The sequence below is a fragment of the Scophthalmus maximus genome, chromosome 6 (assembly GCF_022379125.1).
Source record: "Scophthalmus maximus strain ysfricsl-2021 chromosome 6, ASM2237912v1, whole genome shotgun sequence".
Classification (NCBI taxonomy): domain Eukaryota; kingdom Metazoa; phylum Chordata; class Actinopteri; order Pleuronectiformes; family Scophthalmidae; genus Scophthalmus; species Scophthalmus maximus.
The window spans coordinates 20,203,176-20,226,089 of NC_061520.1; the positions used below are offsets into that span (position 1 = coordinate 20,203,176).

Here is a 22,914-nt window from a genome sequence, read left to right on the forward strand (position 1 = left end):
CAACCCAGGTGGTGCGTCCCTGAGGGGGCGGCGAGGCTCTAACAGCTCCACTCCATCACGTAAGCGCTCTCCTCTCCCCATGTGAAATTCAGCTGCGTGGTGAGCTTCTTCACTCCCCTCTGTCATGGCCTGTAAACCTTTACGGCTGTTTGAAGAAGAGGGGTCTTCACTCGAGGGTCTTGAATATTCTAGCCCCAGACATGCGGCGGCTACATTTCTCAAAGCTTTTTCTATCTCCTCAGGCAAATATGAGAAGACAAATACAGAGCAAGTGGAGTGCTATCATGTGGGCAGGCCGTGTGTTGTGTGGTATGTGTTTACACGGGCGCGCACACACACACACACACACACACACTTAAATGCTACCATCACCCTCGATCAGTGGGGGCTATCTTGTCCATTGGTTCTTTGTTTTGCCAGTTAGTATGAACTATGTGTCTTTCTCTGGGGCTTCCCTCCTACTCCACCTCCGTCCCTGCGTTCCTGAGCTGGAACTGGGCATGGACAGAGAGAGGCTGAGACACACTCTCACACACACACAGACAGACACAGAGGGAGCGAGAGAGAGTGCGATACATGGGGTAAAGGGATTTTAACATAAATCTGTTGGTCCTTTGTCCTAATGCTATGTCAGCTTTCATGATGAATTGAAACAGCGTATGTGACAGAGATACAGACAGAGGTTGGGACAGCTGCTGAGGCCCGCTGGTCCGCTGACAAGAGCCTCTGTAAAGGCAGACCACGCCTCGGCTCCTCTCCTGCACAGAGAACTATTGTCTTCGGTGCTGCTTCCACTGTTCTGATGTCATGGCGTGTCCTTCCCAGGCGAGCCGCTGCTGTTGCTGCTGTGGTAAAACTTGACAGACCTTTTAGCCTGAAAGTCAGAAGCACAAACAAGGTTAAGGACAAATGGCAAGATAGGACCATCCGCAAAAAACACTCTTGTGCTCAAAACGGCTCCTTTACCATGGTCCTGATTTGAATCTTATTTGGTTCTCATTTGCATGGCAGTTGATGCTTTTCTTGTGTGACTCTCGAATCTGGCAGCCCATATGCAAATCAACCCTTTTTTGTCTCATTTAACCTCACCTGTCCGGGGTGCCTCGCTCATCTGTGAAGTAAATACAAATATTCTTAGGTCCCCTTCCAGGCCTGTTGTGAATCCAGGGTAATTCTGTACAAGATAAGTCCAAATCAGCCACAGACTAGCCATTCACTTAACAATCCACAAGGGCACTGAATCATCTGGAGCGACTTGACTTGGTTGTAGATTCTTGAAGACGTTTAACCTCCCACCCAAGAGGCTTCTTCAGTTCCAACTAAGTTGTGGTCACCACAACTTCACCATAAGCTAGGTAGGACTGAGGAAGAGAATCTAGACTCTACAACCAAGTCCGGTTGCTTCTGATGCATCGCCCTTTTGGATAATTATGAATGAGAATATCCACACGTGTCATTCACTTAACAGTATTAGAGGACAAGTCATGACTTGTCTATTCATTGCAGGGGCATTATTACCCATGTTTGTGGCAACCACTTAGGCCCAGATTGAAATGCCTCAGCAACTACTAAATGGATTGACATGAAATGTGATACACATGTTAATGTTCCCCAGAAAATGACACAAAAATGACTCAGGCGATCTCCTGACTTATTCCTCTTGTAACACCAGCAGGTTGACATTAGTAGTCCGTATCCATGGTCAATGGACAGTAACTTTAATTTAATCTTGCTTTGTGCTTTTAAGTAAAATATATCCGGAGGTAACAGATGGATGGATATAACATTTTGCACAGCCCTTCATGTTTTCCAGACAATACAATATAGCTCTAGTGAACCCCTGATATTTCATCATCTGGTAAACTTTTCATTTTGTCAAATACTGCATGCTGATGGTCGCATTTAGCTCAAAGTACCACTGGGTGTACATCAATACTCAGGAGCTCAATTTCATCACGTTGGCTTGAGGTTTTTATTAATCCATTTTTTCTTCCCCGTTCACTTCCACATGCAGCTCCCATCTGTTGCACATACACTCCAATGCTTTTTGACTTTTTCACCTTGGCCTCAGTAGCAACCTCCTGTGAGTGCTGACACAGTGCCATTGGTGTTTGACTATACTTCATTAGAATCACCGGGCAATAACTTTTGAAGATAAGAGACACAGGGATAGGATGATGAGAGAGTGTCATGTTAGAGCGCTGTTTGTCACTGGCAGTACATTTGGACAGCAGAGGTCAAAGCTATTGAGAAATATGCTTTGCTGTGGAGATAAGACCAGATAGCAGAGGTATGTGGAGCAGACCTATAAAAGGACTTTGTATGTGCATACAGTCTATATGTTGAGCCTCAACATTTAGTGCGTTAACTGGAGCAGGGGGAACTGGAAAGGGCCCATCTGGTGGTCGTGGGACATCACAGGGTCACCAATTTTCCTCCCAATGTTGCTGAATGGATATCTTGCTCTTCTCCTGGGTCCTCCTCTGAGCTGGATGATGGGGGTTGGGGGGGAGCAAGGAACATCACCGGCCCAGCACTTTGGATAAGGAGCAAAGGAGACATGATGAAGAAACACTTCTCTCACCACCCACCACTTCTCTCGTCATCCTCCCTCCGTTCTCTCTCTCTTTCGTTTCCTCTCCTCTGTTATTATCATCCAGATCATTATCAGACTCGCTCTCCCCGGGCTGCGATGGAGAGGAGGGCCAGCCGTCCAAAAGGCTTTGGTGAGAGATTTCGAACAGCAGCAACACAGAAGGAGGGGAGGGGAGAAAAGGGAAGACAAGAGGCCCAATAAAGTCTGTCTAAATATAGAGGCAGCAGGGCCTTTTTTCCCTTGTCCTTATAAAGAGCTGCAAGTGAATCCTTGAGGACTAACCTCCTGAGCGCTGATCACTCCCTCCAGGATCAGGAACATAACCACACTCGCGCACACAAACACACAGGGCTACTTGCTTTTATGAGAGCGAGAGGACGGGGAGCTTGGTGGGGTTTTTTTTCTTTACACAAGGGGGCAAATCATATCTGGTGGAACATACTAAAATAGGAGAGGTTTGAGGAAACCTCCACAAAGAGATGATGGGAGGAATGAGTGATGGGAGAGGTTCCCGGGCCTCAGGGTTCAAGACAGTGGAAGAGATTAGGAACAAAGATACGGATGAATTTATTGCCAAAAATAACTCAGAGGTTGGATTATACATTTGAATTTATATAAACACAACCGCTGTCCCCTGTCCAAACGTTGCCCGTTTTTGGTTCTGACTTCTCTAATCCTGCCCCATATAGGTTCTGTCACATAGAAAGAGTTAGACATTTCTGGAAACATGCTTGTTTATTGGCCAAGAGTTGGATTTGAAGAAATATGACTCATGCTGGACAGTCAAAATGAAACTGCAGTTAAAGACTGGGCTAGTCGAGTCAGAAATCTGGCTTAGACGCAAACTCACTGCAAAGACTTGACCACTAGCTGTTACATTTAAATACAATACAAACTAATAACTAACAGATTCAGCTAATAACAAGGACCAATACACTGTTTACTTGTACCTGGTTTCATTTTTAATAAACCATAAATGAAGTATTTAAATAAAGTTAGCTAAATGATGTGACTACAAGGCGACCAGTGGGGCGATCAGCAACCACATTTTAATATAACGTCAGATTGAGAGGTTTTCCTGCTCTTCCCGTTCTGCTGACATTATGTGAATGCAGCATTCGTGCAGGACTGTTTCGTTGACGATACAATTCCAGGAAGTCACTGCTCCGGCCCCCTGGCCAAGAAATACTGTAGCATACAACTGCAGCCGTGTCCCAATTCCGAGTTGGAAGTTCCTTCGGCGGCCTGAGTTTGAAGACTGATTGTGCCGCAGCAGTGCAACTGTCTGGCTGTCCCATTTCAAAAGCTCCCTTCGAACGCATCAGACAAGTGTGCCCTTCCATCCCCGAGCCACGAGGGCTCCGACGCGTGGATCCTCCTCGGGCCGGCCTATCCCAGGATCCAAGGGCAGCAGCCCTTGTCACGGAATGGCGTCCCTTTTCACTTCTGTTTTCCACTGAAGGTTGTGGCCCCTGAATTGGGACACAGCTGGGGAGTAAACCACAACTTATCATTTTTAGATGGGGATCAAATGGACATATATGTAAATGAATGAGCTGTAAAGATTGGTCGGATTGGATTTTTGGACTATTTGAGGTCTCCACCAAGCCTAACCTCTGTCCAAATGAGCATACATGATCAACTTTATTAACAATTCTTTTCTTCTTCCTCAACTTCTTCACCCAGGCCCTTCCCCTCATGAGAGTGAACAAAAATCCAAACAGCTGTGTCATCGACTAACCGTAGGTGAGTAATATGATGTGTTCCCCTGCGTTCTTTGCACTGTTGCTGTCTGTCCGAGGTGCAGTTCTCAGTGGTGGCCTGTTCTTTTGCCGTCGTGTTGTGTGACACGGGCAGCTGCTTTTTCTACGCCCCTATCTTTCATTGAGTAAGAGCCTGAGTAACATACAGGTCATGTTCAGGTTAACACAGACCACAGATGAGTTTCCAGAGGAAATGCAGCTATAGGCAGGTCATTTGTGGGTCACCTTTCTTTTAACACAGACACACAGATAAAATGTTTGCTACGCGGAGTGAAGCAAACAAGGGGTCATTTTCACAGCTGTCCAGCAGTGACGGCAAAGGTTCAGAAGTCAGGCAGGGGAAAAACGGTTCACTGTATGTTTTTTACATCCCCCTTTTACACCTGTTGCTTACTGCTCCCTGCGGTGTGCTGTGTGTGGCAACACACTACGACAGTTGTGGCCATGCAGACGCACAGACGCAAACACACACACACACACACACACACACACACACACACACACACTTTCACAAAATTGTAGCGTTCTGAGTTGATATGGTGCTCCAAAGGCAAGAAGAAAACCTGCATAACATCACAAACACACACACACACACACACACACACACACACACACACACACACACACACACACACACACACAAAGGCTCACACACAAAACATCAGCATTTGTTACATAAGAGCTTTTCTTCCACACAGACAACTGCACAGCACAGTCTCACAGAGTCAATGTCAAACTCCACAAGAGAGAGAGAGAAAATGGTTATAATTCGTGCATGGCCACTCAGCTGAACTGGATCGATCCTTGTGCTGTGTGTGTGTGTGTGTGTGTCTGTGTGTGTGTGTGTCTGTGTGTGTGTCTGTCTGTGTGTGTGTGCGTGTGTGTGTGTGTGTGTGTGTGTGTGTGTGTGTGTGTGTGTGTGTGTGTGAAGTTGACATTGTGAAAGCCCCAATGAGAGAGGAAGCTCAGCTGTCAGTTGTTGTCAGTCGCTGGGGCCTCTCTCTCACTCCCCCCCCCCCCCCCCGCTCCTCTTTTCTGCCCCCCAACAGGGGTTAGCTGGGTTTTAGGTTGAGGTGGAGGCACTGCTTGTGGACACATGTTGGCCAGAGATAAGGAAATATAGCACAGAAGCATCCCCCCAAACACACACACACACACACACACACACACACACGCACACACACAATTGTAAGTATGGTGGCTGAAGGTCAACGCGTTTATTCTGCGGTGTATTGTATGAAGCTGTTCATGGCATCTGCATTATAAACAGAGCTTTAACCTGCCTTCACCCTCGGATTCAGCGATTCTTGCCCACTCTCCACCTCTCTTGCCTTCTCACACTCCATCCACCGCCCTGTCTCACCCCGTGCGGGGAGTTACCCAAGCTACATTTGCTGCTCACACGCAGAATCACACAGAACGAGCAAGCTCTCTCTCTCTCTCTCTCTCTCTCTCTCTCTCTCTCTCTCTCTCTGCAAAGCTTGCTCCATCCTGGTGGGGGTGCAGTCTTTTTTCGGAGTCTGCATGCCGACACTGCCAGACTGGTGTGGTGTGAAATGGACATGAGTGGAGGATGTGAGGCCGGCCGCATCTGTGGCGCCTCAACTCCGCTTGCTGTTGGGAGATGTGGGGGTGGGACTGGGGTCATTGGTGAGGGGGGGGGGGGGGGGGGGGGGGGTGTCTGAGCTAGTGATCACAGCACAGCTCTGATGAACCTCCCCAGGCTCTGCTCGAGTGAGACAAACTCAGATCGAGTTACAGAGCTGGAGACTTGAATGATTGGAAGGTAGATGGGGAGTGAAGATAACCACTACTATTCTAACAGGAGACACACATACACATACATACGACTACACTCTACATATCCACACAGATGCCTGCTTCACTGAGATCACGTCACTGCACTCAGAGTGCGACGTGTTCCGGAGGTTCCGTCTGTCTTTTTCTGTCCGGCCAACTAATTGATCCCTCTTTACTCCCATTAACTTGCTATCAGTTGTGTCTGGTACTATCTACTCTGGCTCATCTCATCATCAGCAGCCCCAGTGGAAGTGCTACAACGCACTGGAGGTGCGAGAGTGGCATGTTGGGCCATCGGAGCAGCTGATAGGATGCAGGCCTGTTGTTGGATAGGCACTTGCGCCTTTCCAGAGCCCCCGAGAACTCAAACTGATCCACATAGTTGTTCTCGGGCCCAGGCACCGCTGTTCTGGTTGTCGAACTTTACGAGACACTTTGCAGTGACATTTACAATGACTTAAAAAAACAATTGCAGTATAAAAAAAAAGCAAACAGAAACGAAACCTGAAAAGAATCAACTGTTAGTTTCAACAATCCAGTATATGCATTCATTATAATTTTCTTAGCAACAATCTCACTTTCTGATTCCATGATGGTGTAATACAGCGACTTTTTTGCATGAGTAAGTGATGGGCGAGGAGCGGTTCAAGCACTGCTGCGTTCTTTTGACGGCCAAACTCTCAGCAACTATAAAGGACACAGGGTAAGTTTTGGAAGAGGAAACATTCATCCTCTTACAAAAGGAAAAGCTGGATCGATCACAAACACAATGTACCCTTGCTTAATAATTCATGGCATCCAGGGAATTTGCCACTTGGGTCTTAGTTGGCCCGGCGTGGCCAGGCATTACCAGCACATGTCGGATTGCTGAATTTGCGACTGATCTCTACATGGGCTACGGTTACAGTACGTTTTGGCCACAGTGCCAACTGCTTAGCAAAAGTTATGTAGCTTCACTTTGATAAGAATCCTTTATCCTTTCTTTGCTACCCTCGGCCATGTTCTTTTTCACCAACAGCCTGCATCCCTGGTGGACACACAAAAAAAAATATTTCTCAGGGACAAAGGGGACATGTTTACATAGAAGACACAAGGTTGTTATAAGGCTACAATGAGCCAGTTTTGCCGGATGAACTGGCTGAATTCCTCCTACTCATTGGAGCTTGCCATAAGTTATTGGCAGCTTTGCAGCCGGCCGAACTGCTTTTCAAACCATGTTTCCTCATTTCTGTTTATCCTCTGTTCAGGATGGTAACACGCATTGACTCTCCACTTATTGTAATTTCCTCCAACACTTCATCGAATGTAATCAGTACCTTCTGTAGAGCCATTACGGTTAATCCTGTTTGTCCTAGTTACCATTTAGTTTGGGGTGTAACACGCAAACAAAGTTAATACACCAAAAAATGAGGGTTAGGGTTTTGACCAGGAATTTTAGACTCCCCTTCAAATAAAGTCTATCACTGACGCGCACTTGATTAAATCTGTCAGTCCTAACAGGGACTTTCACTCTTCCCCTCCAGCCACCTACTGATTGTCTCCCAGACCTGTCCGTGTTATCTAAAGGGGTTATTGGTGCACGGGGAAAGGCCACAGGACAGAGCGTGTGATGGGTGTCTGGGGTCTGGTCATTTCTTCTAAGAGCCTGGGTAAATATAGCTTGAATCTGAGGCCTATCTGATGCCACAGCACTGACACTCCCCAGGCCCAGATAAACCCACGTCAGACAGGACGCAGGAGGATCTTGGGGCAGGGTCGGTCAGGTGTAAAGACGCTTGGCTTGGGTTTGAGGACCCATTCTAATGAGGGAATATATGCATGAAATAACATCAATGCATGTTCATAGCCCATGACAAAAATAATGACCAATCATAAAATTCCCATTTATTATTCTCTTGAAAGCATTTACTTTCAATTGGTGGCTCCCTGAGTGCCCATTACTGTCATGTTATATATATATATATATATATATATATATATATATATATATATATATATATATATATATATATATATATATATATATATATATATATATATATATATATATATATATATATATATATATATATATATATTAACTGAGTTACTAATTGAAAATTATGTATTTTACACCCTGACAATAATATATATCTTAGATACCACATTAATGACATGAACAAAGTTGATTAACTAACTTTCTGGGCCACTGTAGAAACATGGCGGTGCAACATTGTGGACTTGGTGAAAAGGCTTTAATGATTTAATGATTCAATGACTTAATGATTTAATGAGCCATACGCAGTTTCACTGTGCCGGCTGTGTGTACTTAGACTTGCATGGCTTAATCTTTGAGACAAGCATGGTTTAGGATATTATACATTGATGAAAATGTAATCATGAATATTACATTCAATTTCTGCCCATAGATATCCCTTAATCCTACACACTACGGTGAGCAACTGAACAACCTTTTTACTTGATGCTGACTCAGGCCAACTTGAAGTGTGTCTTTCACATGTGTGTTCATACCAGAACAACAACAGGTGTTTTTGGGTTGGTTGTGATACACGGTGGCGAGTTGAGGCCTGATAAGGTGTTTTTTTTATGGCACTTGTGTGGAATCCCTTGACGTCAGCGTTGCACAGCAGAGTGAGAGCCGTGTGAAGAGCGAGATTTGACTGAACCCACTTTGCATGTGAATGTGAAAGTGAGGCAGAGGGAGAGAGAGGGACAGAGAGCGAGCGAGAGGCAGGGCCTGTTGGTGACTCAGCATAACGGGGTCGGCAGGACCTGTATGACTTCAGTTCATCAAGCTGACACCCAGCTCTGTTTCTGCTCCTCGCTGGTGTGATGCACAAGGAGAACGCAGGGGAGGATAAAGATGGAGAGAAGAACCAAGAGATGTGAGCCACAGGAAGGAAGGGAGGGAGAGAGGGGGGGGGGGGGGGGGGGCACAAGTGACGAGAAGAAAAAGTCGAGTAAATCACAAATCCAGAAGAGGGAGATAGTGAAGGATAAACAGTTGCAGGGTGAGGAGAAGGAGACCAGAGCCGCCTCACTAACAACCAGTAAACACAGCAACAAAACAGACATCAGTTCTGGAGAACGCATGTGTGTTTAAAAAAATCTGACACGAGTCAGCTGTATAAACTGCAACGTGTCCTCTGTTTTGGCATCTTCTAGAGTCTGCCCTAACACTCTGCATGGCTCCTATCAAGCTTTTCTTTTTTTTTAAAAAACTTACTTGCAATAAATCCATGTCACGCTCCAACACATGGGGCAGTCTCCGGGAATCAAAGCCAGTTCGACTCATTGCACTCAGTCTGGACTCAGAGACTGAAAGCCTGCATTACAAACTGAAGGTGTGGAGTCCAGAATATGTGAAGTCATTATCAGGCAAGGAGCAACAAATCACGCTACAAAGTTGCATTATGAGAAATTTCCTAGTGTTTTTTTTATATCCACAGTAGAGATTAATTCTAATTAGTTATTGCAATTGTTGTTTCCGACTCATGAATTCTTGATACATAGTTGTCCAATGCTGTAAATGTTCACAAGCGGTGAACATATCAGTCTTTACAGTTTCTCCCACGTCACATGAGCGCAGCAAAAATTGCCAGGATATCTCTGCCTTGCCTGTTTTGGATATTGGTCCAGACTGAAATTTCTGATAAATGTTGGAGAGGTTGGATGTTGGAGAGATTGCCATGAAGCATTCATGTATGTCCCCGTGAACTCTGAGACTAATCCCTTCTAAATCCCTAATAACGTCAACATTTCAGTTTGTCCGAGACTTTGATTCGTGACCAGATACCTTCCAAACGAATGGCATCCCCTATTGGCATCAGTTGAACTTTATGTTTGCTGCTATTTAGCGAATATTCTATGCCACCACACAAAACCTACGATCGGTGAATATGGATACAATAGATAACATCTGCTAAACATTAATATAGCACTGCCATTGTAAGCAATGGATGATGTCATGTCGATGTCAGCATTCAACTCAAAGCCGCGCTTTAGATAAGTACAGCCCCAGTCTTTATTTACCCCCTTGACAAACACTGCACACAGAGAAAAAAACCTAATCCAAATCCTAACACGATATAGGTAAACAGACAGGGCGTCCCTTGTAATTAGGTGCAGATTCGTGAGTCCTGAACGAAAATTCAAGCAAAACAAAGCACCACAAAGACATCTAATAAACCCAGGGCCCCGTTGTAAATCATCAGTGTGTGGATAAATGACACCCCGTGCAAGGAACAAAAAAGATAATGGACGTGTTTTTCTTTCGAACAAACCTTGCCTGTGCTTGGAGCTCTGGGGCTGAGTGGGGTTTAGCAGTGACACATCGTCCAAGTTGATGTGAGCACAAAGTAGAGACGCTGCTGGGCAACACAGCTCGCCGAGCTTGTTTGGCAGAGTGAAACTCTTTTTTCTTGTTTTAAGTTTCGTGCAGCTCTGGTTAACGGGGCGTCAAACCCATCAGACCTCTCAGCCGGAGAGAATGAACGGCCATCGTGCTGGCCGAGGGAACACGCAGCAGCCCTGGCAGGCGGTGGTGTTGCGGCATGATAAACGTCCGGGCCCCCACAGTACAGGATCTCACAGCACACACTGCCTTGATAACAAGCGCACACACACACACACACAACTGAACCCTCTGACCCCACAGGGTTTTCAGGCTCCGCACTTGTTGTGCTGCGAGTACAATGACACGGCAATAACAGAACCGAAAAACGCAAATACTCACGTGGTTACATTTGAACTCGACAACAAAACAGATTGCGGTCTGTTTTGTTGTTGTTTTTCATTTAGTGAGTCGGTGTCATCGTGATAAAATGGGAGACACCTCCTGTAGCTGGAACTACCAAAGATGTGGTTTTGAGTACTGAAGCAGTTAGGTAAGTGTCCGACTTTGGCCAGATTTTTTTCACAACAGGAGCCTCGCAAGCAAATTACACCGTCGCAAAACTTTTCAGGTGTTTAGTCTAGATAAAAAAAAAAAAAAAAAAAAGAAGGCTGCACGTGCAGATGGGTGTGGTCCAACCCACGAGTACAGAGACCTCACTGTAGTAATGACTCTTGAGAGAGATGGGTTCTCGACAAACAACAAGTTAGGACGCATGTTTAATTACAAATTCTTTATTTTAATTTTAATTTTTTTTGGTATGGCTTCTTTGAGGGGGACTGTAAAAGACATTTTTATTGAAAAAAAACTAGAGAATTTCTGATGCAACCAGTTGAGGATCAACAAACTACTTTCTACTGCAGTTATGAGCACTCGGGCAAATCCACTCACATGGTGACAGAACGAAACAGAATGAATACAACACCTGTGGATCTGCAAGTTAAATGACATCAGTGCCACAACTACAGTCATTGTAACAAAAAACAAAAACAATTTTAACTTAGTACCTCTTATAAATACCTACATATAAATATTGTAAATGTACTGAATGACTGAAAACATTTTAAAATGCTATACATGAATGTCCTTTTGAGAGCAACATTTCAATCTCAGAAAAAAAGAAGAAGAAAAAAACAATACACTGGTGTTTGAGCTCAGTGTCAGCTACCTTTCAACATCGATACACAGCGCTCCTGGTCTCCATCACCCACGTACTGCATGTGATTATCTACATCCATCTGAAATGATCAAGACCCAAGTGAGCAAGAGTAATGTAACAGTCTGCTGCAGTTACACAGGGGCTCTCTGCACTCGGTTCTGTGATGGGGCTAGCGCTTGAAGAATCAAGAGATTCAAAAAGGTTCTCTTTATTAAGGCCTCTTTAATTCAAAAGAATAATTATAATAAAAAAAGTAGTCCTGACATCACACTCTCAAGACAATGGTGCTGCCACAGTCTTACACCAAAACTTTCCTTTTTTCCCCCTTGAGCTGAAATCTCTCGCCGTCCTCCTGAGTGGCGCCGAATGCTGGAGGTTTGTTCGCGGGACAGTGCTCCACCTCCAGGGTGGGACGACAGATATGGCGAGTTGCCGGCTGTATGCTTTTCCCAATCACCACCCTGCACCTCCATCTCTGACTGGACCCTTCATATCCACCCGAGATACGGTGTGGCCGTGGGGGGAGGAGGTGCCTCATGTCCCAGACAGCTCTTAAAACATCAATATGTACCATGGACACACCACTTCCACTGATTGAGCCACAACCTATGATAACATTGATAATAAATCGCATATAAACCAAAAAAAAAAATGACAATGACATTAATATAATAATAAAGGACAATAAAAATAATAATAATAATTAAAAATGAAGTGTCCGCTCCTGGAAGCCCTTGGAAGCGACCATATACTCTACGCCGTTTAGCTTCCCAACCTGAACCTCGACAGTCCTCGAATCCCCACCCACCCTTCTACTGTTTAACCAATGAGCAAATGGCCCATCCTGATCGTATAGTGCAATTGTCCAACCCTTTTCCTGAAAGCCCCTGGTGACGACAGCCGGGTCACCCTGTAGGGTGTTTCACCATCGTCTGTTCAAAGGTCAGCGACCACAACTCCCCTACTCCTCCTCCACCTGTACCACCCCCCTCTCTTCCCAGCTGCCTCTCTGGCTCACTGCATGCGGTCCGGCTGGATGTGCTGCTGCGGGGCGTAGTGCAGGAAGGCCTGGGCGTGGCCGGCAGCAGAGGGGAGGGTTGGGTGGACGGTGGCCGGGGCTGTGGCGGCGGCGGCTGGGCCGGCGGAGGCCGTGGGGCTGGTGGTGTAGCTGTAGCCGAGGAAGCCGGCTGGGGAGGCGGCGTATGGGTACTGCTGCTCAAAGGCGGCCTGGGCGTACTGGCTGTAGGCTGTGCTGTAGTCCAGGTAGGGGCTGCTGCTGACGGAGTTGGGAACCTGAGTGGGCAGCACCAGGCTGGGCTGAACGTAGGCCTGTGGGTACACGTACGGCTGGGCCAACCTGCACATAGACACAGAGACCAAACAGAGGCGGGGTTAGACAGAGGGACTTCAGCAGCGGAGCCGAGAACTCCCAAGGCCTGGCTTCTACTGTTTACATCGCTCCCTGAGAGGAAGCGTGTTGGGAATATAAACTCTCGGTAGGTGTCCTGAATTTCGAGAGCGCTCACACGGATCCACTGTTGCTGTAGACAAAATAGACGAGAGGCAAAAGGGAGGTCGGGCGGCGAAGGTGACTCAACTCTCGGTTTGTGTCAGTTAGTAAAACCTACAAAACCTGTTGGGCAGGGCCTCCTGAGGTAGACGGGGGGGAGGAGGAGGAGGAGTGGAGGGGGTGGGTGAATGATAGAGTCAGCCGTTACTGGCAGGTTTTCAAGCTCAGGCATCGGCAGAGTGTTTTAACAGCTGCTCACACACACACACACACACACACACACACACACACACACACACACACACACACACACACACACACACACACACACACACACACACACACACACACACACACACACACACACACACACACACACACACACACACACACACACACACACACACACACACACACACACACACACACACACACACACACACACACACACACACACACACACACACACACACACACGGGAAGTAAATAAAGGCAATGCAGAAGTGTCTAAATCTCCCACAGACTACCATCACAGGTGATGATGACTGGTGGGGGAGGGTAATGGTGGCGGGGGAGCTCATCGGGCCGGGTGCCAGGCTCTGCCGGGCCTCATGGGTCGGGCTCGGAGATGTAGCTGATTAGAGCAGTGGGCTCTGGGGATTGCGGTGTCTCTCCTTCCCTTTCTGTTTTTGCTTTGCCACTCTATCCACGGAGGAAAGGGTAGGGAAATGGACTTTCGAGGAGTTTGTTTTTTAAACTCAGTATCTCTCCTGAGATACTGCCATGGGTGGGTGGAGGGGTGGGGATGGGGGGGAGGCAAGGAGGACACTCCCTCTTACATATGGAGGGTGATGTAACCGACTGGTTTGAGAGCATTCAGCCTTGATACCGAGCTTTTGGGGGGAAAACATCCACAAACACAGGTAGTCACATAGACAGAGTCACAACGACTGTCACATTGACTTGTCAGCTGCATCTCAGTGCTGATAAACATCGTTCATTGACGGCATTTAAATTGACATCTTAGCCCCCCCCCAGATTCAGTCTATTACAAGATCAGTAATAAGAGGCAGCCATGAAGTCAACACAAAAAAAGATAGAAGCATGCATGGATAGGGAAAACACACACACACACACGCACGCACGCACGCACGCACGCACGCACGCACGCACGCACACGCACACACGCACACACGCACACACGCGCACGAGCGCACGAGCGCACGAGCGCACGAGCGCACGAGCGCACGAGCGCACGAGCGCACACACGCGCGCACACACGCGCGCACACACGCGCGCACGCACACGCGCACGCACACCCCCTCTGGCCCCTCTCCCTCCTCCCCCAACCGCCCACCCCCACACCAGTTGCCACTGCAAACCCAAAACCATGCCATAATAGGGAAAGAGACACACCACAATCAGTATGACCTCTTCAGTTCATATCACACAAGAGGGGAAAGATAAAAAAAAAAAAAAAAGCCACTTCAATCCATCACAGCACACTGCACTCTCAAGCCATCACTGGCACCTTGGAGAGAGGCTGGCAGGGTCACAGACATTTTCTGTCAAACCCCTCCTCGGGACTAGTCCTGCACTGTGGGCATCTTCTGATCCTCTGCCGGGGCACTGGTCAGCTGGCAGCAGAGAGCAACCGTGGCGTTAGGATAGCAGTGATTATTGGCAGCATTACATGAACGGTCCTGCTGTGTTATCAAGTCAACACTAAATTTAAGAAATCTCCCTGTTAGAATTACAGTTTTGTCCTGAAATCTATGAAAAACAGTCCTACCCGGGATATTACATCCTGCATAAAGTTTCACACAACTGCGATTCAAACAGCCACAGAAGATTACACAGACATCTGGAGAGTGAAGGGAGGGAATGACAGTCAGTGCCCTGAACACATAAAACCAGACAACGGTGGTATGTAACAAGGAAGCATAAGCAAATGAAGGCAACCCCCCACCCATGAGCTCAATCCACACTTTGGCCTCGCAGAGCTATTGAGCTGCTTACAAAGAGGCATTCACTCGCACACACTGCTTTCAAAGATGACCATACATTAATGCTGTGGGGCATATTGTGCTTTCACTCGCATCGCGTATAATGAGCCTGCCTTCTCCGTGGCCTTGGCAGTGTGTCGCCCTCAGGCATTTCGCCTTAATCTGGGTTTAAAAATCAAGTGACCTTGTGGAGGTAAAGTGGAATGGAGAATAATGTAAATACGGTGGAGCCTAAAGGGAGTTAAAGAGAGACAAAGCCTTCCTGTATTACAGCGTGTGGAGATCTTAGCTGTTCTTTTATCTGTCATCTAAACAAAAGAGAATAAGGATGAGCACCAGGGCAAGTTAGGGACCGAAGCGTGCTCCCGGGGCCACAGAGATGCCAGATGCCAAGTGGATTGTGGGACTGTGGCCGGGGGGTGGGGGTGGGTGGGGGTTGACGACCAAAAGATCATAGGTCAGCTGGATTTGTGCTGATGGGCAGTCGGCGTCTGTTTGACGTGGTGCCACGCTGCGGATGGCAGACTCCGACGCTGGAGAGACGCGCTCTCCAGAAAAAAAAGAAAAAAAAAAACTGTCCACAGACAGAAGAGAAGCCAGCAGTGGCCCTTTAGTAGAGAGTATTCATCGTTAATGAAGGCCACATGAGGAGCCAATGTGAAAAGCCCGGGCAATGCCACACCGGGCGGCCAAATATTTCTACCCGATAACACAAATGACCTTCGGTGCGTGACTCACTTGCAACACAAAGTGTGAAAACAGAGGGGACTGCACTCGGCGGGGGGAAAACTGAAAAACACTGTACAAATACTTGCAGGAGGACTTGATATCCCTCCCCCCTTTGTGTCGGAGGATTGTGAATATTCTTTGAAAGCGGGAGGGGGGAGAGATGTGTTTTGTTTGACACCTGTAGAGGTGCGTTTCCTAGGGAGCACACTGCCTCATTAGGCATTAGTCCTTGAACACACCCCTAGATACACCCCCCCCCCCCCCCCGCAATCTTCTCTTTAAACCCCACCTCCCCCCATTCTCACAGAGGTGTCAGTTTTCGGTGTCTCTACACGATGTGCTGGTACTGGCAGCGCTGCAATGGGAGAAATTTAACTTAAAAGCACTGCAAGGCAATAAAAAAAAAGGGATGACGTGACGGAGGAAAGCGACAGGACTGTGTGTGGATTGGAGGAGGTGATTCATGAGGGGAGATGAATCTGCAAGCCAGCACACTGACAACCCCCCCCACAATCAAAACAATGTTCCTGGCCTCGGTGACCCCCTCTGGCCCTCACAGTACACAGCATGTGCTGACCAAAGCTATACGCATACACAGCAGTGTGAGTCTGAACCGGCACACCATCGCGACACACAACCCTCCACCATTGTCCAAAATCCTACTTCAGACCATGTCCTCACGCCATATGTTGTCAAGGGGTTTTGGGGAGGGGAGGGGGGCTGAAAGAAAAGCCACTTGTGCACTTGGCATCTTAGGGGAGCCTGCGTCTGTCACACGCCATGCAGAGAAAAACCCAGAGAAAGGCGGACAGGTGCTCTGTGTGCCTCTCTAAGTCTCCGGGGTGGTGGTCATGGAAGATTACGGGGGGTGTAAAAGGCTGTAATAAGAGCCAGCACCTGTCATACACATGCCTCCGAGCAGCGCTGTGCTCCACATATCCAAACTCCCGGAGTTTCTGATGCCATCTATGCTCCCTGTGGTAGTGGGAGCATGGAGGACACTTGGATTTTGATGGTGATTGTCCCTGGAGGACCCCTAGATTTATCATTCAGACGCAGCGAGATGTTACAGAGGGGGTATGGCTGATGCACACTGCTTGACAGTTCTCGAGCATCTTTTCTTTTTTGTTTATACAGTTCATCAACCTCCAAAAGCTCTGGATGTTTCTCATTTTGTCCATGACCCTGTGGACTGTCCCTGAAGCTCACATACCCTGAAGTTACATAATGTATAAAGCTGTATCTACTGGTTACTTTCATTTAAATCATGATTCAAGTTATGCTTTTAAGAAATCGAGGAGCAGTAAACTCAAAACTAAAATGTGCCATTTCACAAAAAAAATGTCATATTCCCACATTTCTGCCTTAATAACAAACATTGTATATAAGATTTATCATAAGACGATGGGACGCAGGATCTAGGAGGCGTACCACCTCCACGAAAAAACAATCTTGGGGTGAATATTAATGGCTTAATCACTTTTTTAAAGTTTCCAAAAGATGTCCAATTGTGAACTACTGGTTTTGTCTGAACAAATCACAGTCCCCCAAAATATTCTAATTGTATATTTCGGATTTAAGAAGCGGAGGAAAAAAAAAATGGAAATCTGTAAAGTTTAAAGCAGATCCGACTCCCTGTGTGTGTGTGTGTGTGTGTGTGTGTGTGTGTGCGTGTGTGAAATATGAATGGTGTGGGGTGATATAGGAGAGCAGCAGGGGACGAGGAGTCATTACCGCAGCGAGATGCTCATTAGCCGCTCGGCGGACCGTGGCTCCTTGACTGTTTCGACAACACTGTCACCGAGAAGGTTTCCTAGAAGTGGCCGAGCCCACTCAGGTACAAGAGTCAAAAGGCTCCTGACCGAAGTTAACGTGGGCGTCACACTTTCACCACAGGAATGCTCTTCTATTATCACAGATATGTGAACCATCTCCCGGGCCCTACAAAACTCAAACATGCCAACAGACTACTTTTGGAGTTGCATGTGGTCACAGAAAGTGACATGTACTTTCCAGGGGCCCTGTTTGTCAAATAAATAGTAGGCTAGCGGTGTCCCACAGAGCGTAACACAAGAGAACACAACGAGCGCCCACTCCCGCTCACTTACCCATACTGCCTCTGGATGAGTGCTGGGTGAATGGGCTGCACTCCGATGGATATGCCTGGAAGACAGGAGGCCGGCTGTCAGACACACATTTGCATTTACAGAGGAGGACCGGAGAACAATACACAGAGGGCATAGGGAGACACAGCCAGTCAGTTTCAAATCCACCCATAATGGAACAACAGTTTCTAATGTGCAGCAAAAAACAGTGGATGTGTGTGTAGTGGGGAAATTAATTATTAGTTGGCATGTAAAAAATATAATCTGCTGAACATTGGCAGAATGGATTGTTTCACTGAAGGTAATGCTGCTTGTAACACGCTGGATGTTGCTAAACTCTCAACCCTGAGGCAACATGACAAAACAAGCAGTCATTTGAATACGGCTTCAGGAGGTGAGCGGTTACGCATTTGTTTGTGAGCCGGGGCAGGCTGACACATCCTCCTCTCGGAGATGTGATATTGATTAGGATGGAAGCTACATAGTTTTAAATGATTTTGTGGATGAATCAAAAAGCACATCTCACCCGTCTGTAGGCTGCGCGGCTTGGCACCCAGGTAAGCCAGGTTAACGTTGGCCTTCCTGCCGTCGATGATGGGGTTGGGATCCTTGCAGGCCCTCTCGGCCGCTCCTCGGTCCGTCATCGTCACCTGGCGACAGAGTCAGACTCGTCAACAAGTTCTCACAAGAATAAAAAAAAGGGGGGGGGATCATCATCATCTTGTAAAACAAAACAGATATGCCAATGACACACCACACATTGAACAACACTTGACGGATAAAACAGAGTTGATCTTAGCGTAAAAACTCCCCCCTACAGGCTTTCCGCTGTTAATACTCTGTTTCTCTGGAGAAGAAGAGGAAACTACAAACAAAGCACAATGATAAGCTTTGAAAACTGCCCACAGCAGCAAAGGCCCAGCCACTTCACTGCCACTCAGCCATGGGCAGAGCTGCTGAAATATGGATCTGGGGAGGGAGAGCAACAAGGGAGCTTATCCAATTAGGGACAAAATATTAAGAAGATTGGCATTAGTCTACCCCTCCCCTCTCCCTCCTTGGCATTAGACGAGTCCTTCTGCTTTGATGGCCACGTTCTGCCAACTCGGAGGGGGTCAGTGACCTCGGAGTGTGGCCCGAGCAGTGAAATGTAGGCCATGGCTCGCATTGTTTAAGAGGACTTTTTTTTTTTTTTTTTTAAGCAGCGTGCCTCTTCATAGTGGAAGGATCCGGAACAAAGCCCACTCCAGGGCCTGTGTTGTGAACACAGGAAGGAACGAGGCGGTGTTTACACTGAAGAGCCTTGCTGAGGGGGGTTCTACTAATCCACCTCTGAAGTGTGTTTAGAAAAAAGGTGCGCTCAGCTTTGTGGTACGACAACCCCCCCTCCTGCTGTCAGCTACCTATCCGACTGGAACACTTAGAAACAGAATTTGCAGGTTGCCTCATGCCTAAAAAAAAAAAGTGTGCCTGGCAAAAAAGTGCTGATCATTTCACTACCACTGGTGGTGAGCAGCACCCACATCGCCCAGAGCCTGTCTAACCTGAAGCACCAGCGTCAACGTGCAGCCGTTTTATACGGACTCACGGGGCAGCTTTCCTCTGGATCACAGAGCTGATGTGTAAACACCGAGAGCAATTGTCTTAGAGTTCTGCCACGAGGGGTAAACATGCACACATTTGAGTTTTCCAGTCCTTCTTTGGCCCGATGGTACATTAGTGCCGCTGAGGTGTATTTTACAAAGTTCTGGTAAATATTTGCATTTCTGGTGCTGCTTCTGTCCTTTGTGTCAAAGAGAGAATGGCGGTCTTTATCTGCCTGGAACAGGATAAGTCACCCATTGGTGCAGATCTGGTCTAGACACCTCAAGGGTTCTTGGGTATTATTCATTTAACTGACTTAGAGCAACTGTGGCCAATGATCAAGTTGTGATTAATGTACCAGTAAACTTTTGTTCCCCGTGAACTGAGTTCGGGCGGCAGGTGGCCGATCATAAACAACCTGTTTTTTTAAAAATATTTTCCAACATTGCATTGTCCGCGGTGGCTTGGTCCGTCTGCGGACTCAAAAAGGGAAGTGTAACATCGATTTCATTGTAGATCTTGGACTTTTTTCGCTCAGCATTCAAGACTGAATCTAAATCCTGTAACAATGGAGGGCAGGGTGTGCAAGGTCAACCTCCCCACAGCTCCAAAATAAAACACACACACACACACACACACACACACACACACACACACACACACACACACACACACACACACACACACACACACACACACACACACACACACACACACACACACACACACACACACACACACACACACACACACACACACACACACAAAGCCATAAGACTGGGTTATTCAGGGGTGACTGTGTTGGGGGGGGGGGGGGGGTTAGCGACGGTAGGTGGGGGGTTGGACATGAGACATATGTTGAAATATAATCTTCTTAGTTACCCATCAACTTCAGCGATCCCCCATGAGGGGGATAAATACACACAAGATACACACAGACAGCCAGGCGAAAAACACAGAGGTGCTGTGCAATTGTGCGTATAAGCCTCAGTTGATGTGTGTGTGTGTGTGTGTGTGTGTGTGTGTATATGTGGGGGGGGGGGTTCTTTAACGTGCATCTCAGTGATTACATTGAGTAGATATAACCTGTGTTCATGTACAGATGTAGAGGAGGGCGATAAATAGCCGGTGATGTGGTTTGGAGACGTTCGAAGTGAACGAGAGCGACGCCCGTGTCTCGTGGTGCGGCTGCCCCACTCGTCTGTACTTACAAAGCCGTATCCTCTGGATTTGCCGGTCTGTCGGTCCGTGATCACCACCGCCTCGTCGATGTCCCCGAAGGCCTCGAAGTATTTTCGGAGGGAGGCGTCGTTCGTGTGGTACGGCAGCCCGCCGACGAAGATCTTGGTGAAGGTGGTGTCCTTCTGGAGCGACGTGGGATGCATGACTTCCAGGGCTCCGTTCATGAACTGATGCAGAAGCATTGGTCAACCGAGGGCGACGAGACCGGGGGGGTGGGGGGGGGGGGCGCGCGGGGGACCGACCGACCGACGGGGGCGCTTCAGCGACGTCCCGGCATCAGTGGGACTACACTCGAAAATGTCGACACGCGACTCTCCCTCGGCGCGTTGTGACCTTCAGTCGAAGTTGAGGCGACCTGATGACATCCACGTCTCACACTGCGCGCACTCCGCCGCTCGGGTCCGAACTCGCTGCTTCTCAAACGACGCCTGAAGGACCGCGCGCGGAGATTTTTATATGCAGCGGCCGAGGCCACGCCCCGCGCTCAACTATTGACCAATCACCGCCGCCGCCGACTGCCAACTTCGGCAGCCGCTTCTCCCATTGGCCCGCCTCCCCCCGGCGCCGTGCTGCACCTGCTTTTGTCCTTTACAACACAAAGAAAACCCCGTACAGTACGACAGGGCCACATGGTGCGACGTTACGATAACGGGGAAGTAATTGTCTCGGCTTCTAGACTGATTTCACTTTTCTGAAATCCAGGAAGCAATAGTCTCGTTATGATTAATTTACTCTCACTTCCCATTATCACCATGACATGGCACAAACAGCCTGTGCAGCCAGGAGTGAAGTTAAAGCACCTCCAACTAAATACACCACACACTTCTGAGGCCTCCATTTACTGAATGAACTGTGTTCTTAACTCTTCCTGATATGTTCTAACAAATAATCCGTTATAGTCTGAATGTGTGACTGTACAACATAGCATGGCAGATTAATTTGAACTAATGCAAATTGACATGACCTTTGTTCCTTTATGAAACTGGCTGGCTTAAGTTCATTATGAAAAATCCACAGCAGGCTGTACCATCACGAAAGTAAATGATTGCACTTTCCACAACAAACGTAACCTGCATGTGGAGAACTTGTTTTCTGCTGCCATGCTTATGTTTAGATTTTTTGTTGCATGTTTGGATACTCACAAGCATTAATAACCTTGCAGGAGAGGGCAGATCCAAGGGTCCACAGCAACAGGTATGTCCAATAGTTAAAGATTTGTAATTGCTTAACTGTCCAAATAAATATCAGTCTCCTGATACTCATATGAGCCAGCAAGTTAACTTCTTTTCAATAAATCATGAGTGTGGTCAACATGGAGGAGTTAAAAGACACTTGGTGCAGCCTGACGTAACAGTGGAGGAGACGGCGGTCTAGAGAAGTGGAAACAGCGTCGCCCCCCCAGGAAAGTTGAGAGGAGCCGGTGAATTGTGGCAGCAGCTCATCTTCCCGCCCTTGGTGCCTTTTACAGTTCCACTGCGAAGCACCACGGGTCAGGCTAACAGCGAGGTGACACTCTAATGACCACAATAAAAAGGCATTTCATTCACACCTTCTCCTCTATGAACAGGTTCACTTCCAACACATGGCCTTTGTAGCTGCCCATGCCACCTCATTCATATCCTCTTGATAACCCCCCCACACACACCATTTCCAGCTGTGTATCCCCGTCAAAAGGACTTCACCAGCAAGAAGAACCCCACTGTCCTGCTTTGATCTCATTCATCCTGCTCACCTCTGACACCACAGCTCCTCTCCCCCTTCTCTAGACGCAACTGCTGGAGTCAACACACTGGAGGGTAAAATGCTCACCCTGCTGGTTAACTTGGTTTAAAACAAGCAGACAGAAGGCGGCCATTGTGATGCTGTTCATAGTTTATCATTTTGATTTTGTCAATGACACCAATGTCAGACCCACACGATGGAGAGATTTACAGCTTAAAAAATATGTAGGATAGTGGTCATGGTTTTCGCATGCACGTTAAATTTCTGTAAATCCCCAAACGAACAGTTATACAGCAAACACATTA

General features: G+C 47.5%; 1 protein-coding gene and 2 long non-coding RNA genes across 3 annotated transcripts; 1 reads left to right on the forward strand and 2 right to left on the reverse strand.

Annotated features, from left to right (window-relative positions):
* The first annotated feature begins 4 nt into the window (after window positions 1-4).
* LOC118309962 lies at window positions 5-22,863 on the forward strand. The gene is made up of 4 exons (XR_004793663.2): window positions 5-59; window positions 243-309; window positions 4,283-4,342; window positions 22,050-22,863. It is a non-coding gene; the product is annotated as an uncharacterized LOC118309962 (long non-coding RNA).
* LOC118309961 lies at window positions 3,140-6,025 on the reverse strand. The gene is made up of 2 exons (XR_004793662.2): window positions 4,338-6,025; window positions 3,140-4,084 (listed from the first exon to the last, which is right to left on the reverse strand). It is a non-coding gene; the product is annotated as an uncharacterized LOC118309961 (long non-coding RNA).
* LOC118309958 (RNA-binding protein 38) lies at window positions 11,271-21,332 on the reverse strand. The gene is made up of 4 exons (XM_035632646.2): window positions 20,857-21,332; window positions 18,588-18,711; window positions 18,065-18,119; window positions 11,271-13,068 (listed from the first exon to the last, which is right to left on the reverse strand). Exons 1-4 carry the CDS (start codon window positions 21,067-21,069, stop codon window positions 12,726-12,728), a joined length of 735 nt encoding a protein of 244 aa, XP_035488539.1. The 5' UTR covers window positions 21,070-21,332; the 3' UTR covers window positions 11,271-12,725.
* Window positions 22,864-22,914: the final 51 nt, after the last annotated feature.

What these genes read in the sequence shown, in the direction of transcription:
- LOC118309958 (XM_035632646.2), bottom strand. Translation starts at nt 21,069, where the DNA reads ATGCTTCTGCATCAGTTCATGAACGGAGCCCTGGAAGTCATGCATCCC. An exon ending in AATCCAGAGGATACGGCTTT is followed by an intron (nt 18,712 to 20,856) that starts GTAAGTACAGAC and finishes CTCTGTCGCCAG; the next exon opens with GTGACGATGACGGACCGAGG. An exon ending in CTCATCCAGAGGCAGTATGG is followed by an intron (nt 13,069 to 18,064) that starts GTAAGTGAGCGG and finishes GTCTATGTGCAG; the next exon opens with GTTGGCCCAGCCGTACGTGT.